Source organism: Mustela putorius, unplaced genomic scaffold (assembly GCF_011764305.1).
Source record: "Mustela putorius furo isolate JIRA1106 unplaced genomic scaffold, ASM1176430v1.1 tig00000460_pilon_pilon_pilon, whole genome shotgun sequence".
NCBI classification, from domain to species: Eukaryota; Metazoa; Chordata; class Mammalia; order Carnivora; family Mustelidae; genus Mustela; species Mustela putorius.
The window spans coordinates 15,412,077-15,426,959 of record NW_025421389.1 but is presented as its reverse complement, the minus strand read 5'-3'; the positions used below and the strand labels follow the sequence as shown (position 1 = coordinate 15,426,959).

The window sequence follows — 14,883 nt, the reverse complement described above, 5'->3', positions numbered from 1 at the left end:
CTGTCAAATAAATAAATAAAATCTTTAAAAAAAAAAAAAAGAAAGAATGTTCTATATGTTGGTTAATTGAACATAATAATGAAAAAAAGATAAAAATAAAATAAAATAAATAAAGTAGAGGTTCAGTGACCAAAAAATGTTTCAGCTTCTTTGTTGCTTACTTTTAAATAGCTTTAATGCACATATATACCTTTTTTAATAAGTATTAATCACTTATTAACCTTATGTTGCAGATGCACTTGCCCATCTGTGAACTGAAATGAATTAAGTCTTACACTCATTTCTTAACCAGACAATGAGGGCAAAAAAAGGAATATGGATCCCAGGAAAGAGACCTCCACAGCACACCCCCACACTGATGCCCAAACCTTTCTTCCCTCAACACATACCTGGACAAATCCAAATGGGAAGAAACGCTCTGTCTGCCCCTGGGACCCCCAGTGGAAGGTCTGGCGCCAGTCTTCAATGAGCGCAGGGAATGTACAATTGTACAGGTCCCTGTTAAAATCCACGTTGGACTCCCCTAAAAACAGTCCAGATTGTGAGAGGTGAGTGCTTGGGATGAGTGCAGACATGGCCATGAATTGCTCCCCAACCTCTATCCATGCCCTTAGGGAGTGGGCCTTCCTGCAGTCCTTCTGGACTGGCCAAGGGGGCCTTAGCAAACAGGCTGCAAGCAGAGGCTTGAAAAGTATTTCAGCTTTGGGTTTCTCTCTCTCTTGATGCATGGGGAACCCTGACACTGCAATGTCAATGATAAAGAAGTCTAAACTAATTTGCTCAAGGCTGAGAGGCCACTTGAGACCATGTGGCCGTTTGACTCAAAAGACAGACAGGAAGGAGAAGCCATCCTAGGTCACCCAGCCATCAGACACCTGCCAGGTGGCCAACATCAGACATCCCAACAGAAATTAACCAAAGCAGTCTGTACGGGAAAATTACCCAAATAACCCAGTGAATGGTGAGCCAAATAAAATTATTATTGTCTAAGTCACTCAGTGCTGGGGTGCTTTGTTATGCAGCAGAAGCTAACTGATACAATGGAGAGACAGCAGAATGAGCACTCACCCTGGTACCATATCACCCCTTTCAGAGTCATGTTATGCAGTGGGTGGATCATGGCATTCCAGAGAACAGAGTGCTTACTGGGACCCGTCACATAATCAGACTGAGTGAACCTGCAATTGATAAGATCCACAAGTGTCACGAGAGCGCTAGTGACCGATCACATGATGATCCCGAAACTTGTTGTCTATCCAGCTTTCACTTGGGGTGAAACTCTCATGAAACCACACAGAATCAGACTGAACCACTCTGTTTCCCATGTGAACAGCCTCCAACTTTCTTATCTATCCAGGTTCTCCCTGGGATAAGTGTATCAGTCAACTTTTTGTGAGTCCAGAGGGGACCATTCCAGTTTCCAGATAAGGTCACTAAGACCAGAGAAGAGAAGTTTTTTATTATGAGTGTCTCATGCAGACATTTTATCTAACCAGCATTCAGTGGATGGACACTTGGATTAATTTTTCTTCTTACATTCCTTATAGCTAAAATTACTGCATAGATGCTTAATTATGTCCTTAAGATAAATTCCCAGAAGTGAAATTCCTGGGTCAAAGGGCATATTTTTTCAAGGCTTTGAACACATTCTTAAATTTCTCTGTAAAATACATAGATGAGTTTATACTCATGGCAGCTGTATATGAGAATAATGCCCACTTCCCCACACTGTCAGTAGAGTCCCTTCCTGTCCCCAGGGATCTGGGAAGCCTGGCTTGAGATCCCTCCCATTCTTTCAGTTCCAAAGCTGACTGTCCTCCCTCCCCCACAGGGGTGTCTTTACCTGAGCTACACCAAGAGCTCAAGTCCATCCTCTCCCCAGGGGCCTTCCCAGAATGAATGAAATGATGTCTGAGAAAGCAGTTCACATCCTGTAAATCTCTGTGTTAATATCAGTGTCGGGATTTTATTAACTACTCCTTTCTCCTCAACTCCAGGTCTTCTTCTGGATCCTGCTTTTCCTGATGGTGCTTTCATCATAAGTATTTCATAATCAAATAGATTTCTTTGATCACGTGTATATTTGCTTTTCCTATTAGACTCTTTGTTCTCATGGGCAATACAGCACGGTGGCTGAGAGCACAGACACTGAAGCCAGACTTTGCCCCTTGCCAGTTGTACCCATAAGCAAGTTACTAAACCTGAGACTCGGCAGCTTTATTCACATATGATTTAGGTTAATAGTATCTACACTTCTAGAGGCTGTCGGAAGTACTAAGCGAGTTAATGCATAGAAAGTGATTACAACAGTATGCGACATAGAGAAAGCTTTCAGTAAGTATTAGCTATTAAGGAAAAGGATCGTAATGGCTTCCTGACATATCCTCAAATGAGGCTGGTGCCAAGCACAGTGAGAAAAACACCTGACGTGTTTGTGGAATAAGTTACGTACATTCAATACCTATTTGGACATTCAGCAAATCCTTGATTCTCCCGAGAAAACTATTGTCCTTCTTTCTTATAAAATTTCCTGGATCTTTCTCCCGTACTTCAGGATACGTTCTTACCCTCGTGCTGGAACACCACAGGCTCTCAGTGGCCTTCCAGAAGACCACGCTTCGATGGGTGTCCCACCCCACGAGGAGGACATCAGCCCGATGGGGTACTGCAGGACATCATACAGGTGGCGCCCGAAGAGCCAGCACACTGCTGACATGTACGTGAAAATCCCATGGCCTAAGTTCTCTGTTGAGGAAAAGTTCAAGAAAAGAAGTCAGAAATGCAGTAGTTCTACTGCTGCCTGTAGGTCACCGGCTTGGCACTGCAGAACACCCACACTCCAAACATTGCCAGTGTAATCCTGGGAATTCAAATCAATTTCGAATGAAATAAAATTGACTGAGTGCCAAAGGCCCTTCTACTGGCTGGGATACAGTAAATAAAGAGTACATAAAGTAAATAAAGTAAATAAAGACTTACACAGTAAGTCAAACATTCAGCTGCACAAAATACATGGCAAGATACAGTTGAGTGCCTCAAGAAATACAAACAAGTGGTAAGGGGTTTCAACAGCAAGATGAAGAATAGCAAATGGAAGGCAGATCACAAAAAGCCTATAAGACTGACCCCTCCCCTAGGCTTCCATAATATTCTCTGCATAGTGTTTCCCTGACCCCCCCCCAAAAAACTATTAGCTAGTCAAAAACAGGAACCTTATCTTCTTCCCTTCTGCATCCCCAGTGTCTACTACCTGACGGGGGTCGGGGGGGTCAGTAAATGTCCATTGGCTGGTGTCCGGTGGCTGTGGGTATAAAGGTGGACCCTCTGATGGGCGGGAGAAGGAAAAGGAAAGAGGAGGAGAAAGGGGGGGATGCGGAGCTGGCGTTCTAGACAGAGGAAACAATGTGCCAAAAAGCACGTGGAGTAGGAAAACTGTTGAACGGATGTGACTAGAGCCTAGAGCACAGAAGGGGAATAGTGAAAGATTAGATGGCAGGGGAATCACATCTTGGAGGAAAGAAAGCAGAATGCCAGAAAGCCACTTGAAATGCTTGGGAATAAGACTGGTTGGAAGGCAGAACAGCCTCCAAAGATGTCCACAGCCCAATGCCTGCAGTCTGTGGCTATGTTACCTTACGTGGCTGTGGGGCTTTGTAGATGTGACAGGGGTTGAGGACCTTGAGATGGGGAGATTGCCCTGTCTTACCTAGGTGGCTCCCATCTAATCATGAGTTCTTCCCAGCTGTAGTCAGAGAGATGTAACAACAGAAGGAGAGGTGGCGGAAATTTGGAATATGAGAGCGACTTGACCTACTATGCTCTTCCCCAATATCTGCACTGCCTCGCCTTTCTCAGTTGGGACCTCCATGGCCACTCTCCACTGGAAACCAAAACCCCAGCCCAGCCCCAACAGTCCTACATGCACTCCTTTCCCTGATGTATTTCATTTATGTATTTTTGTCTCGTTAGTTTGCTCACCATCTACCCTACCCCTTGATACCCAAATGTATTCGGTCTCCAAGTTTGGAGTGAAAGGGAGCTGGTAGCAAAGTAAAATGCATTACCCAGATCTAACTGATTCCTGAGCTTTGGATAACACGCAGGGAAAGTTCATAGACCAAAAGATTTATCCAAAAATTAACCCAAATCAATTCAGCTCCTGAGTTCTCATAGGGAGAATTTAGATGGTGTGATACTGGCTGGTATATAATGTACTGACTTTATTATTCATTTCCTGTATTCCCCCGCACTAGAACGGAAGCTCCATGAGATCAGGTGTTCTTGCCTGTCTAATTCGCTGCTATCCCCGAAGCACTTAGAACAGTGCTTAGCACACAGCAGGCTCTCGAATATTTGTTGAATGAATTAACACTTGAAAATGTGGGAGCACGCAGGAAACGAAAGATGTTGGTAAGGATGCGGAGAAAGGGGAATCCTTTTACATCGTTGGTGGGAATGCAAACTGGTGCAGCCACTGTGGAAAACAGTATGGAGGTTCCTCAAAAAGTTGAAAATAGAGCTACCCTATGACCCAGCAATTGCACTACTGGGTATTTACCCCAAAGAACAAATGTAGTGATCTGAAGTGGCACCTGCACCCCAACGTTTATAGCAGCAATGTCCATGATAGCCAAACTATGGAAAGAGCCCAGATGCCCAATAACCAATGAATGGGTAAAGAAGATGTGGTATCTATATACAATGGAATATTACTCAGCCATCAAAAAACCAAAATCTTGCCATTTGCAACGATGTGGTTGGAACTAGAGGGTATTACGCTAAGCAAAATAAGTCAATCAGAGAAAGACAATTATCATATGTTCTCATTCATACGTGGAATTTAAGAAACAGAGAAGCCTAGGGGAAGGGAGGGAAAAGTGAAACAGGATGAAATCAGAGAGTGAGACAATTCTTAAGAGAGTCTGAATCACAGGAAACAAACTGAGGGTTGCTGGGGGGAGGGATGAGGGATGAGGTTACTGGATGATGGACATTCAGGAGGACACGTGATGTCAGGAGCACTGGGTGTTCTATGCAACTGATGAATCACTGAACTCTACTTCTAAAACTAACAATCCTCTATATGTTAATTAATTGAATTTAAAAAAAGAAGAACATGTGGGAGCAGAGGTTACCAAAGTAAAGCAGGTACAGACAAAAAAGAAAAGAGATGAGAAAAAGCACAAGGGACATTTGGAGGAAGGGATGGAAGAAAGAGAGAGAGAGAGGGAGACGTCAGAGGGGGAAACTAGGAAGAGGAGGAGACATCATGCAAGTGAAGAATGTGCAGTTTCTTTTTTTTAATTTATTTATTTTTTTTAATTTATTATTTATTTATTTGTTTGTTTGGTGGGGAGGATAAGAGTGAGAAAGAGAATCCCACGCAGACTCCCAGTGAGCACAGAGGACAACACAGGACTCCATCCCAGGATACTGAGATCGTGACGGGAGCCAAAATCAAGAGTCAGATGTTCAGTCAACTGAGCCACCCAGGCGCCCCTAGAATGTGGAGTTTCTAAAAGCAGTGGTCAGCAGTGTCAAATGCTAGGGTGTCCAGAGAGCATAACTGGAAGAACAGTGCTAGCCTTGAGGTGAGCCCATTGTTGAGGTGGAAGCAGAAGCCAAATTACAAAGAATGAACACAAGGAAAGGTAGTCAAAAGAATGAGAACAAAAAATGTTCTAGAAAAGCTTAACAAAGCAAAGGAGAGAGGTGAGGCATCATGAGAAGGATGTTTATGATGTTCAGTTTTCCTTTGTTTTGTCAGAATAAAAGAAAGGCTAAATCTGAGAGCAGGGCCTGTTTCTGCCCTGCTCACTGCTGTATCCTTGAGGCCCAGCACAAAGCCTGATACAGAACAGGCAGGAAATAAGGATTCTGTGCTAAATGGACAAGGGCATGGAAGACCAGAGCTCAAAGGGTAAAAGAAGGCTATGGAGGAGGTGAGTGCCTGCATCAGAGGCAACCCTAAAGGGACACCAGCCCATTGTGTTCAGACACAGAAACAAAGGAAGGGAGAAAAAAGGAGAAGAACATTGAGGCAGTGGGGAGAGATGCTCACAGAGCTCATGCTGAAGGGCCTCAGTATGTTCAGCGAAGCTCAAGGAAGCGTCATCTGCTCAGAGCAAGGAGGGAGAGTCACTGGTGGAATCTTGTGAGGAAACATGAAATGGCTACCATCAGAAATTGGGTGGAAAGTCAACAGAAATGAGTAAAGGGATGGTTGAATCACAATAAATAGATCAGAAGCGAACCCAGGATTACAGATTCCACCTAGGGCACGGACCCATTATGTAGGCGCTGGCACATGTTCCAGCATCCCTTACCTGAGGAGGGCTTAGCCCACTGCAGGTCAACCTGAGCAAGGTCCTCCAGCTCCTGCTCTGCCTGAATAAGTGACACGGAGAAGATGCGGACAGACTGATAGGCCACAGTGTTGGCCAGTTCTCTTGTGGCATTGAATATCTAGAAAAGAAACAGGAATGTCATTTCTTACACCTACCTACTGGGTGATCAACTATCCTACTACCTCTAAGTAAACACTGCCAACCCTCAGAGCTCCTTCTAAGCCTTCATATACCAAGACTGATCAAATAAGTCACCAAAACCAGTGATGAGCTAGTCTGAGTCACTTTGAGCCACCTTGATGAACAGAGACCATGATGAATCATGTCCCCAAAGAAAAGAGGAACACAGTGAAATTTGAGATCTCAGCGAGCAAGGCTGAATTAGATGAGATTTAGGCTGAAGAAGGTCAACTATCAATTACACCATATAATATAAAAATATACAATAAGAATAAAATACTTCTATTCAGAAAAGGTATCTCATACCATAAAACCATAGCATCAAATGCTTTTCAAAATGGAGCCCAAAAGACCAGGAGGAGGTAGAGTTCATAATCCACAGCACCTAAAAGAAGTGTTTTCAAAGGAACACACCTGAGAAATGACTGTAAAAGTACGGAAACACACTGAAACGTTTCAAATGCTTATATTCTCATCTCATCATGGCAAATCACCCAAGAAAAGCACGGGAGGAGGCAGAGCAGTTTGAGAAAGGTGGTGTTTGGTGCGAATGTGAAGCGTAGTCCCAAGGAACCAGACAAAGAAAAGTGTCCATCCAAAGACATCACTTTTCCCCAAATCCCTTTATGAAACCTTCCCAGTTGCCAAGAGTATGACGAGAATGGCTTGGAGATTTTCTGGATGAGAACACGCTCTACAGAGGAGCTTCTTTGTTAGTCATTCCTCTGTGAGCTTCCACAAAAGTGCTATTTCCTTCCATCCTGATTTTCTAGTTAGGTTTTTAAAATTTAATTTACAAAGAACATATTATAAATATATTGTTTTGGTTTGTAATCTATGTGGGGTTTTTTTTCTTGCCTTCTCTCTGGCAAGAAACTATCCCCCTAGACTAGTCTGGTTTTACCAAAACAAAGGGCTAAAAGGAGCATCAGGAAGCCCAGTTATCATTGGCCTCGTTGTTGGCCTCCGGGAACAAGAGCTCCAGCTGACAGGACCGCCACAGCGAGAGGCACAGGAGGCTGGGAGACTTTCCATTGGCCGCTGGCCACAGAGTGTGCAGCTGGCTCCCTCTCCCTCCCACCCACCACGGAGAATACAGCTGGCCCTCCAGCCCACAGCGTGAGAGAAACTGCCGCCGAGCAGCCAGTGTGCCCCCACAGGGCACTTCATTGAAATAGGCTGCCCCCTGAACTGCCTTTTGACTTGCTACGGAGCCTGCTGTGGCCAATAAGAGGGCCAGCTGCAAGTGAAGTGTCTCTCGGGGTCTCCCAGGGAGCCACAGCCTGAAATGCCCACTGGGTGACAGCCGCTCTAGCCGGACAGAGTGACTGGTGGTCGTCGCTAGCAGGACAGAGATGACAGATGGTGGCGGGAAAATTCCATAGGAAATCCAGCCCTGTTTGTTCCGAGTCCTGCCTGGCAAGCGTGCTGTAAAGTAAACAGTAAAGAGTGAAAACAGGCTCAAGTGCTCTCAGTCTATTCTGGCAGGAAAAGTATTTTTCAGCGGCAAGTACCTGTAAAAAGTCACCTCCCTTGAAATCAGCTCCGCTCTCAGCGCGGAGGATCATACGTCGCTGCCATGGGAACAGGGGACGAAACTGCCTCCCTTCCCTCCACCCACACCAGCTTCCGCACCGGGAACTCAAGTGCCTCCTCACAGGGAGATGCCAACGCGGGGAGGTGGTATGGGCGAACCAGCTACTTGTCGTGTAGACCGCTGAGAGCTCTGCAGAGCAGCACAAGGCCACCAGAGTTGGGCGGCTGGCACCCTCCACATTACGAAGCACATGGTACTGGTCCCCAACCCCCGGCTGGGGAAAACTTCCATTTTCAAACTCACATTGGTGTCCTATCTCAAGCCAAAACTTGAAAGCCACAGCAAGTGTTAAAAATGGGGGTCAGGGGGGTGGGGGAAATTCTTGCTCTACCTGATGGCAATTACTTCTGAAATTGGTACCCTTTCCCAATATCACCAAGCCTTCTTGATGGAAGCATTTCCTCAGGGATATTGGCAGCAAATTTAGGAATAAAGAGATTTCAGGAAGATTTTCATTTAAATGACACTTGGTTTCCCTGCTGATGAAAGGGGAAGCTTTCCTCCATCTGCTGAGATCAAATCTCATCTCATCAAACACCTCAGTGTAATTATTTTTCTACCAAGTATTTAAATGAGGATGTAAATGAATACCAAGGTATTTGAAGTCATTAAGGCTGCCTCGGCTGAGAGGGAAAACCATTGGCTCTCAAGGGACCTGCAGTTCACCATCAAAGCAGCTGCTCCCCGGTGTTCATTTTGTAACCTTTATGCCACATTCTTGAATTAATGAAGAAACGTCAAGAATCTATTTCCTCAGAGAATCTTGGCATGGGGTCTGCATGAGGAAGCAAGGCACATGTGTAAGAATATGTGTGTGTTGTGTGTGTGTGTGTGTGTGTGTGTGCGTGCACACAGGGGACAAGGGTGAACTTTACTTAAAAAAGCTTTGGATTCTGTAAGTTATAGTCCCTTCTACCACAGTATCATAGAGCAGGTTTAAAGTTGAGGGAATTACTATAAATAAGCCAGCCATCATCATTCCCATGAATCTTTCATTGTAATATGGTACCAATCCTTTTCTTCTGGATTTTGACTTCTCCACGTGTAAGGTAGGAATGTCAGGATATTGAAAACTGGGTTTCCTGTCTAACAGTGGCCATCTTCTTCTGAGCCTAACTAGAAATATCCAAGTCTTAAGACCTACCCTGACTTAGGAGGCGACAGATGAACATTTAGACTCTTCTCCATTTATACACATCTCACTCAGTGTTATAAATAACACTCAATCTTAAAATTCTACTTTACCCTAACAACAAGATGGGCATACAATCTGCCATTGCCTTCATTTGAATGTGAAGAGTGGTAGGTTATAGTAGAAATCTTACCTCCTCAGAAAAGTCACGTGGAGGGGAGCAAAAAGAAGAGATAGACACTGTGTGTACATGTGTGTATGTGTACGTGTACGTGTGTGTGTGTGTGTGTTCGTGTCGGTAGTCTTTAAACGAAAAGGAGGAAAAGGGATAAAGAAGGAGTCATATAAAGCACTCTTTTGATCAAAAAAATAAAGTTTTACACAGTGTTAAGAAACTGGAGAATTTGGTTTGGATACTGTCAGCACCTAAAATGCTGTCTTGCAAACTAAGCGTATGATTTAAAACAAAAAAAATTTTTAAAAATTAACTCTTGGCTGTGTCAGAGGGAATCTTTTTTCTGTCTTCCTATATGCCAGAGCTTGTAGCCTTGGTCTAATACAGAAGATGCATAAGAGTAAATTCTAGGCAGAGAGAATGTGTTCACTCTTAACAATATCAAAATCTCATTCAGCTTGACAGAAAATGGGATGAGATCCCCTGGCATAGACTGCTATTGGGAACCTGACTGTATAGATACAAATACATCTGGTCCATGACTTTCTGTGCAAACAGGGAACTACAATTAAAACATTAAGGAAAGTACTGTTTTCCTTAGGGAGTTAGCAGCAATCCCGGTTCTATACAAAACCATGCTTTCTCTTAAGATATAAAACTTCAATTTTGCTTCCACTCACTAGTGCTGAAAGGGAGCCCCGTTAAAATTCACCTTAATAAACATTTAAACTCAAAGGTATCCATATATTTAAGCAGGGCAGGAAGCAAGAGTAAATAAGATATCAGTTATGAAGACATAAATGCAAGAATTTAGATTCTGAATTACAAAACTAATAAAAAATGAAGTAGATATGTCCAGAGTAGAACCTTTTTAGTAGCACTATTTAGTGATTGGTTAACAAATGAAAAAGAAAATAAAGCAATCATGGGTAGAAGAAACAGAAGCAAAACAAGAAATCAAAGTATGTGAAAGGACCCAATTTTATAATTTTCTTTTAAGATAAATGAACTGAGATCACAGTGTCATCATAGAGATTTTTAAATCTCAAATTTAAGTATTTCTCAAAAATGGAGAGGTAGGTAATGAGAGAAAGGCAGGAAAATAAAAATCAACTTGAGAAGAAATTAAGTTTTAGGACGACCTGGGAAGACAATAAGGTTTTCAAGTTCTTAGCCGATTAAAGGAAATAAATCAAAGTACGCAGAACATATCTGTGCCAACCCATGATGCAAATTAAAGAATTTATTCCTAAGATTCCTGTGTATATAATATGACTCTTCGTTGTAAATAGTGCATTCGATAAATATTTAAGAGATTAGTTAAGTCAGTATCAATTTCCGTTCTTACAGCTTTCTTTTAAAAATTAGTTATTTCATGCTCATTATAGAAAAATAAGAACATACAGATAAGCAAAGAAAATCAATCCCAGTTTCAAATGTGTCAAAGAACTTAAGTCAGAGTAATTTCTCTTAAGTTCTGATACTGCACAGAAAAATCTTTACTCCTCTTTCAGCAATACTTTAAGCGGATTAGTTTCAATATATCTATGAACTTGCTAATACACTATTCAGCCCTGATTCCAATTGAAATGAAACCACAACAGTCTCCCTTACTTTCTTTTTTAAAAAAGATTTTATTTATTTATTTGACCGACAGAGATCACCAGTAGGCAGAGAGGCAGGCAGCGAGAGAGGGGGAAGCAGGCTCCCTGCTGAGCAGAGAGCCCGATGCGATGCGGGGGCCCGATGCGGGGCCCGATGGAGGGCCTGATCCCAGGACCCTGAGATCCTGACCTCAGCTGAAGGTAGAAGCTTTAACTCACTGAGCCACCGAGGCGCCCCTCCCTTACTTTATTTTTAAGTCAGATAGCTTCCACCAAACCAATGAAGCCATGACAATTCGGAGGCCCAAAGCACTAAACCTATCACACCCTATCCCAAAATCCAACCTCCTCATTCTAGATAGTTTTGGGCTTTCATTTGGAAAGTAGAGCAGATTTTAAAAAGGAAGCTGAGTGCTAAAGACATAGAGCACCAAGGCTTTGTGCTACCACTACTGTCTTGCTAGAATACCAAAGTACGAGGCATGCTTCCCTTGGCAACTTTTTCCAGTGTCCTTTCTATCCAGCTTTACTTAAGAAACCTCACTCAATCAGAGGAGGGGCCCTATTCTCTAAGAGCAATGAAGACATGAACCTTCAAAGTGAATTTCATCACTGACTGATATTGGCAAATCAGAATTCCCTTGCTCTGCCCCACTTGATTCTCCATGTACTCTATGTGCCCCATCCCTCCTTGGGAGCCTACCAGTGCTCTTCCACCCAATATTCTAGCAGTGAAGCTCTATATAGTTATATCATAAGAGAGGAGAAAAAATATGAGGTCTCAATATTTAAGAACAGTTACTCTTCAAAGACCACGACTGAAAGAGAGAAAGAAGAATTGATGCCAACAAAAGAAATCCTAGGCTATGAAAAAACTGAGCAAAAATAATCATCACTGGCCTATTATCTCTCCTTTCTGTGTAAAGAAAAAACACATCTAAGCATATTAATTTGACATACGAATATATATTAATTTCATATATGATACCCAAGTGAAGTATCAGGATGTCTTCAGCTTACCTTGAGATAGTTCACACACACACACACACACACACACACACACACATACATAAACCAAATATGACAAAATATTCACAACTGTCAATCTAAGTGATGGGTATATAGGTGTGTATAAGTCTCTTAATTTTTGTGTGTGCTTGAAATGTTTTATAATAAAAAGTTTAAAAACATAGTGACATCTTACTTTTAGACAGCAGTTTTCAATTTATAAAGACCTTTTAGAAACAAACACAATAATTTAATCTTTGTAAATTAGGTCAGTACAGTCATGAAAACTAAATCCCAGACATTTAACAAAATTCAACATACTTTCATGATTAAAAAAAAAAAATTCAGACAACTAGAAATAGAGAGAAATTTCCTCAACATGATAAAAGGCACTTATGAAAAACCCACAAGTAAGATCACACTCAGTGGTGAAAGAGTGAAAGCTTTCTCCCTAAAACCAGGACAAGAAAAGGATGTCTGTTTTCACCACTATTACTCAATATCACACTAAAAGTTCTAGCCAGAGCTATTAGAAAAGAAAAAAGAAATAAAAGGCATCCAAATAGGTATAACTATCTCTATTCACAGATGATATGCTAAGTTTCAGGGTACAAAACCAACATGCAAAACTCACTTGTTTCTATACACCAGCAATGAGCAGTCTTATGAGAAAATTAATTTATAATAGTATCAAAAATAATTACTTAGGAATAAAGCTAGCAAAGGAGGTAAGAAATGTGTACATTGAAAACTGTAAAATGCTGCTGAAAAAAAATAAAGATGTAAATTAATGGGAAAACATCCCTTCATATTAAGTAGGCTTAACCCCATTAAAATGTCAATATTACCCAAAGCAATCTATAGATTCAACACAGTATCTATCAAAATTACAGTAGCCTTTTTTTGCAGAAATGGAAAAGTATATCCTCATATTCATACAGAATTGCAAGGAACCATGACTAGCAAAAAGCAATCTTGAAAAAGAAGAATAAAGTTGGAAGACTTATACTTCGCAACTTTGAAACCTTTGTAGAAGTATATAAACAGTATGGTATGAGGATAAGCAGAGACATATAGACCAATGGAATAAAAGAGGAAGCCCAGAAATAAACACACATATATGGTCAATTGAAATTCCAAGAGTATGATAGCAAAAGGCTAATCCTCAACAAATTATGCTGGGAGAACCGGATATCCACTTGCAAAAGGATGAAGTTAGATCTTCACCTTATACCTTCACCCAATAAAAACTGACCCCCAAAAATGGATCAAATAATCCAAAAAATGGATTTATGGTAAAACTATAGAATTCTTAGAGGACAACCCTGGGGAAAACCTTTGTATTTGGCAACAATTTCATCAGTATGACACCAAAAGCATAGACAACAAAACATTAATAAATGAACTAGACTTCAACAAAATTAAGAAATTTTGTGTATCAAAGGATACTCTCAAGAATGTGAAATGACAACCTACAGAGTGGGAAACTATTTTCAAATCAAATATCTGAAAAGGGATTAATATCTAGAATATATAAATAATTCCTACAACTCAACAACAAACACCCCAATTGAAAAATGGACAAAGATTAAGGAAGGTACATATTGCATGGCACACTGGGTGTTATATGCAAACAATGAATCATGGAACACTACATCAAAAACTAATGATGTACTGTATGGTGACTAAGATAATGTAACAAAAAATAATAAAATTCTTTTAAAAATAAATAAAAAGAACTTAGTTCCCCAAGAAAATATATAAATGGCCAATAAGTACATGAAATAACACTCAACATCATTAAATCATTAGGGAAAAGCAAATCAAAACTACAATCATATCTCCTAGCATGGCTATAATAAAAAATTTTTTTTAACTAACAAAAAACTAGAAAGTAACATGTGTTAAAGAAATTGAAACCTTTGCAGATTCCTAGTAGGAACATAAAATAGTACAGGCACTGTGGAAGAATGGTTTGGTGGTTCCTCAAAAGTTAAACATAGAACTAACAGATGATCCAGCAATTTCACTCATAGGTATATATCCAAAAAAACTGAAAGCAGGGACTTGAACAGATATCTGTAAAGTGATGCTCCTAGCAGCATCATTCACAACAGCCAAAAGACAGAAACCCCCATGCATCCACCAACAGAAGAATGCATAAACAAAATGAGTCATAAAAAAGGGCAAAATTTTGATATATGCTACAACACGGATAGACCTTGAAAACATTATACTTAGTAAAATGAGTGAGACATAGAAGGACAAAGATTGCATGATTCCATTTACAACAGCATCTAAAAAAGAAGAAAAAGAAAGGAAGATGGTTTCTAGGCAGAAAATGAATGCATGAATGAATGAAGGAATGAATGAACTAAAGAATGAATGAATTTAATACTTGGGAATAAATCTAGCCAAGGAGGTAAGAGACTTATACACTGAAAACTGAGGTACAAGAACAGGCAAATTCTTAGGAAGAAAGCAGAACAGAGGTTACCAGGGGCTGGAAGAGGGAGAGAAAAGGAGTTCTTGTTTAATGGGTACAGAGTTTACAACAGGGATGATGAAAAATCTTGAGTATAGATACTAGTGATAGGTACTCACAGGACCGTGAATATGTTTAATGCCCCAGAGTTGTACACTTGGCAATGGTTAAAATGATAAATATGATGTTATATTCATTTTAACAATGATTGTTTTAAAAAGTACATTTTGAGGGCGACTGGGTGGCTCAGTGGGTTAAGGCGCTGCCTTCGGCTCAGGTCATGATCTCAGGGTTCTGGGATTGAGTCCCACATTGGGCTCTCTGCTCAGCGGGGAGACTGCTTCCCTTCCTCTCT

General features: G+C 41.2%; 1 protein-coding gene across 1 annotated transcript in view; it reads right to left on the bottom strand.

Moving 5' to 3' along the window:
• SIAE (sialic acid acetylesterase) overlaps window positions 1-14,883 on the bottom strand; it is a 38,652-nt gene that overhangs the window by 10,487 nt on the left and 13,282 nt on the right. Inside the window, exons 4-7 of the mRNA XM_004750155.3 lie at window positions 6,327-6,465; window positions 2,568-2,745; window positions 1,069-1,178; window positions 390-523 (exon numbers count right to left, since the gene is read on the bottom strand). Of these exons, the coding sequence (XP_004750212.1) occupies window positions 390-523; window positions 1,069-1,178; window positions 2,568-2,745; window positions 6,327-6,465 (561 nt within the window). The remainder of the gene's footprint in view (window positions 1-389; window positions 524-1,068; window positions 1,179-2,567; window positions 2,746-6,326; window positions 6,466-14,883) is intronic.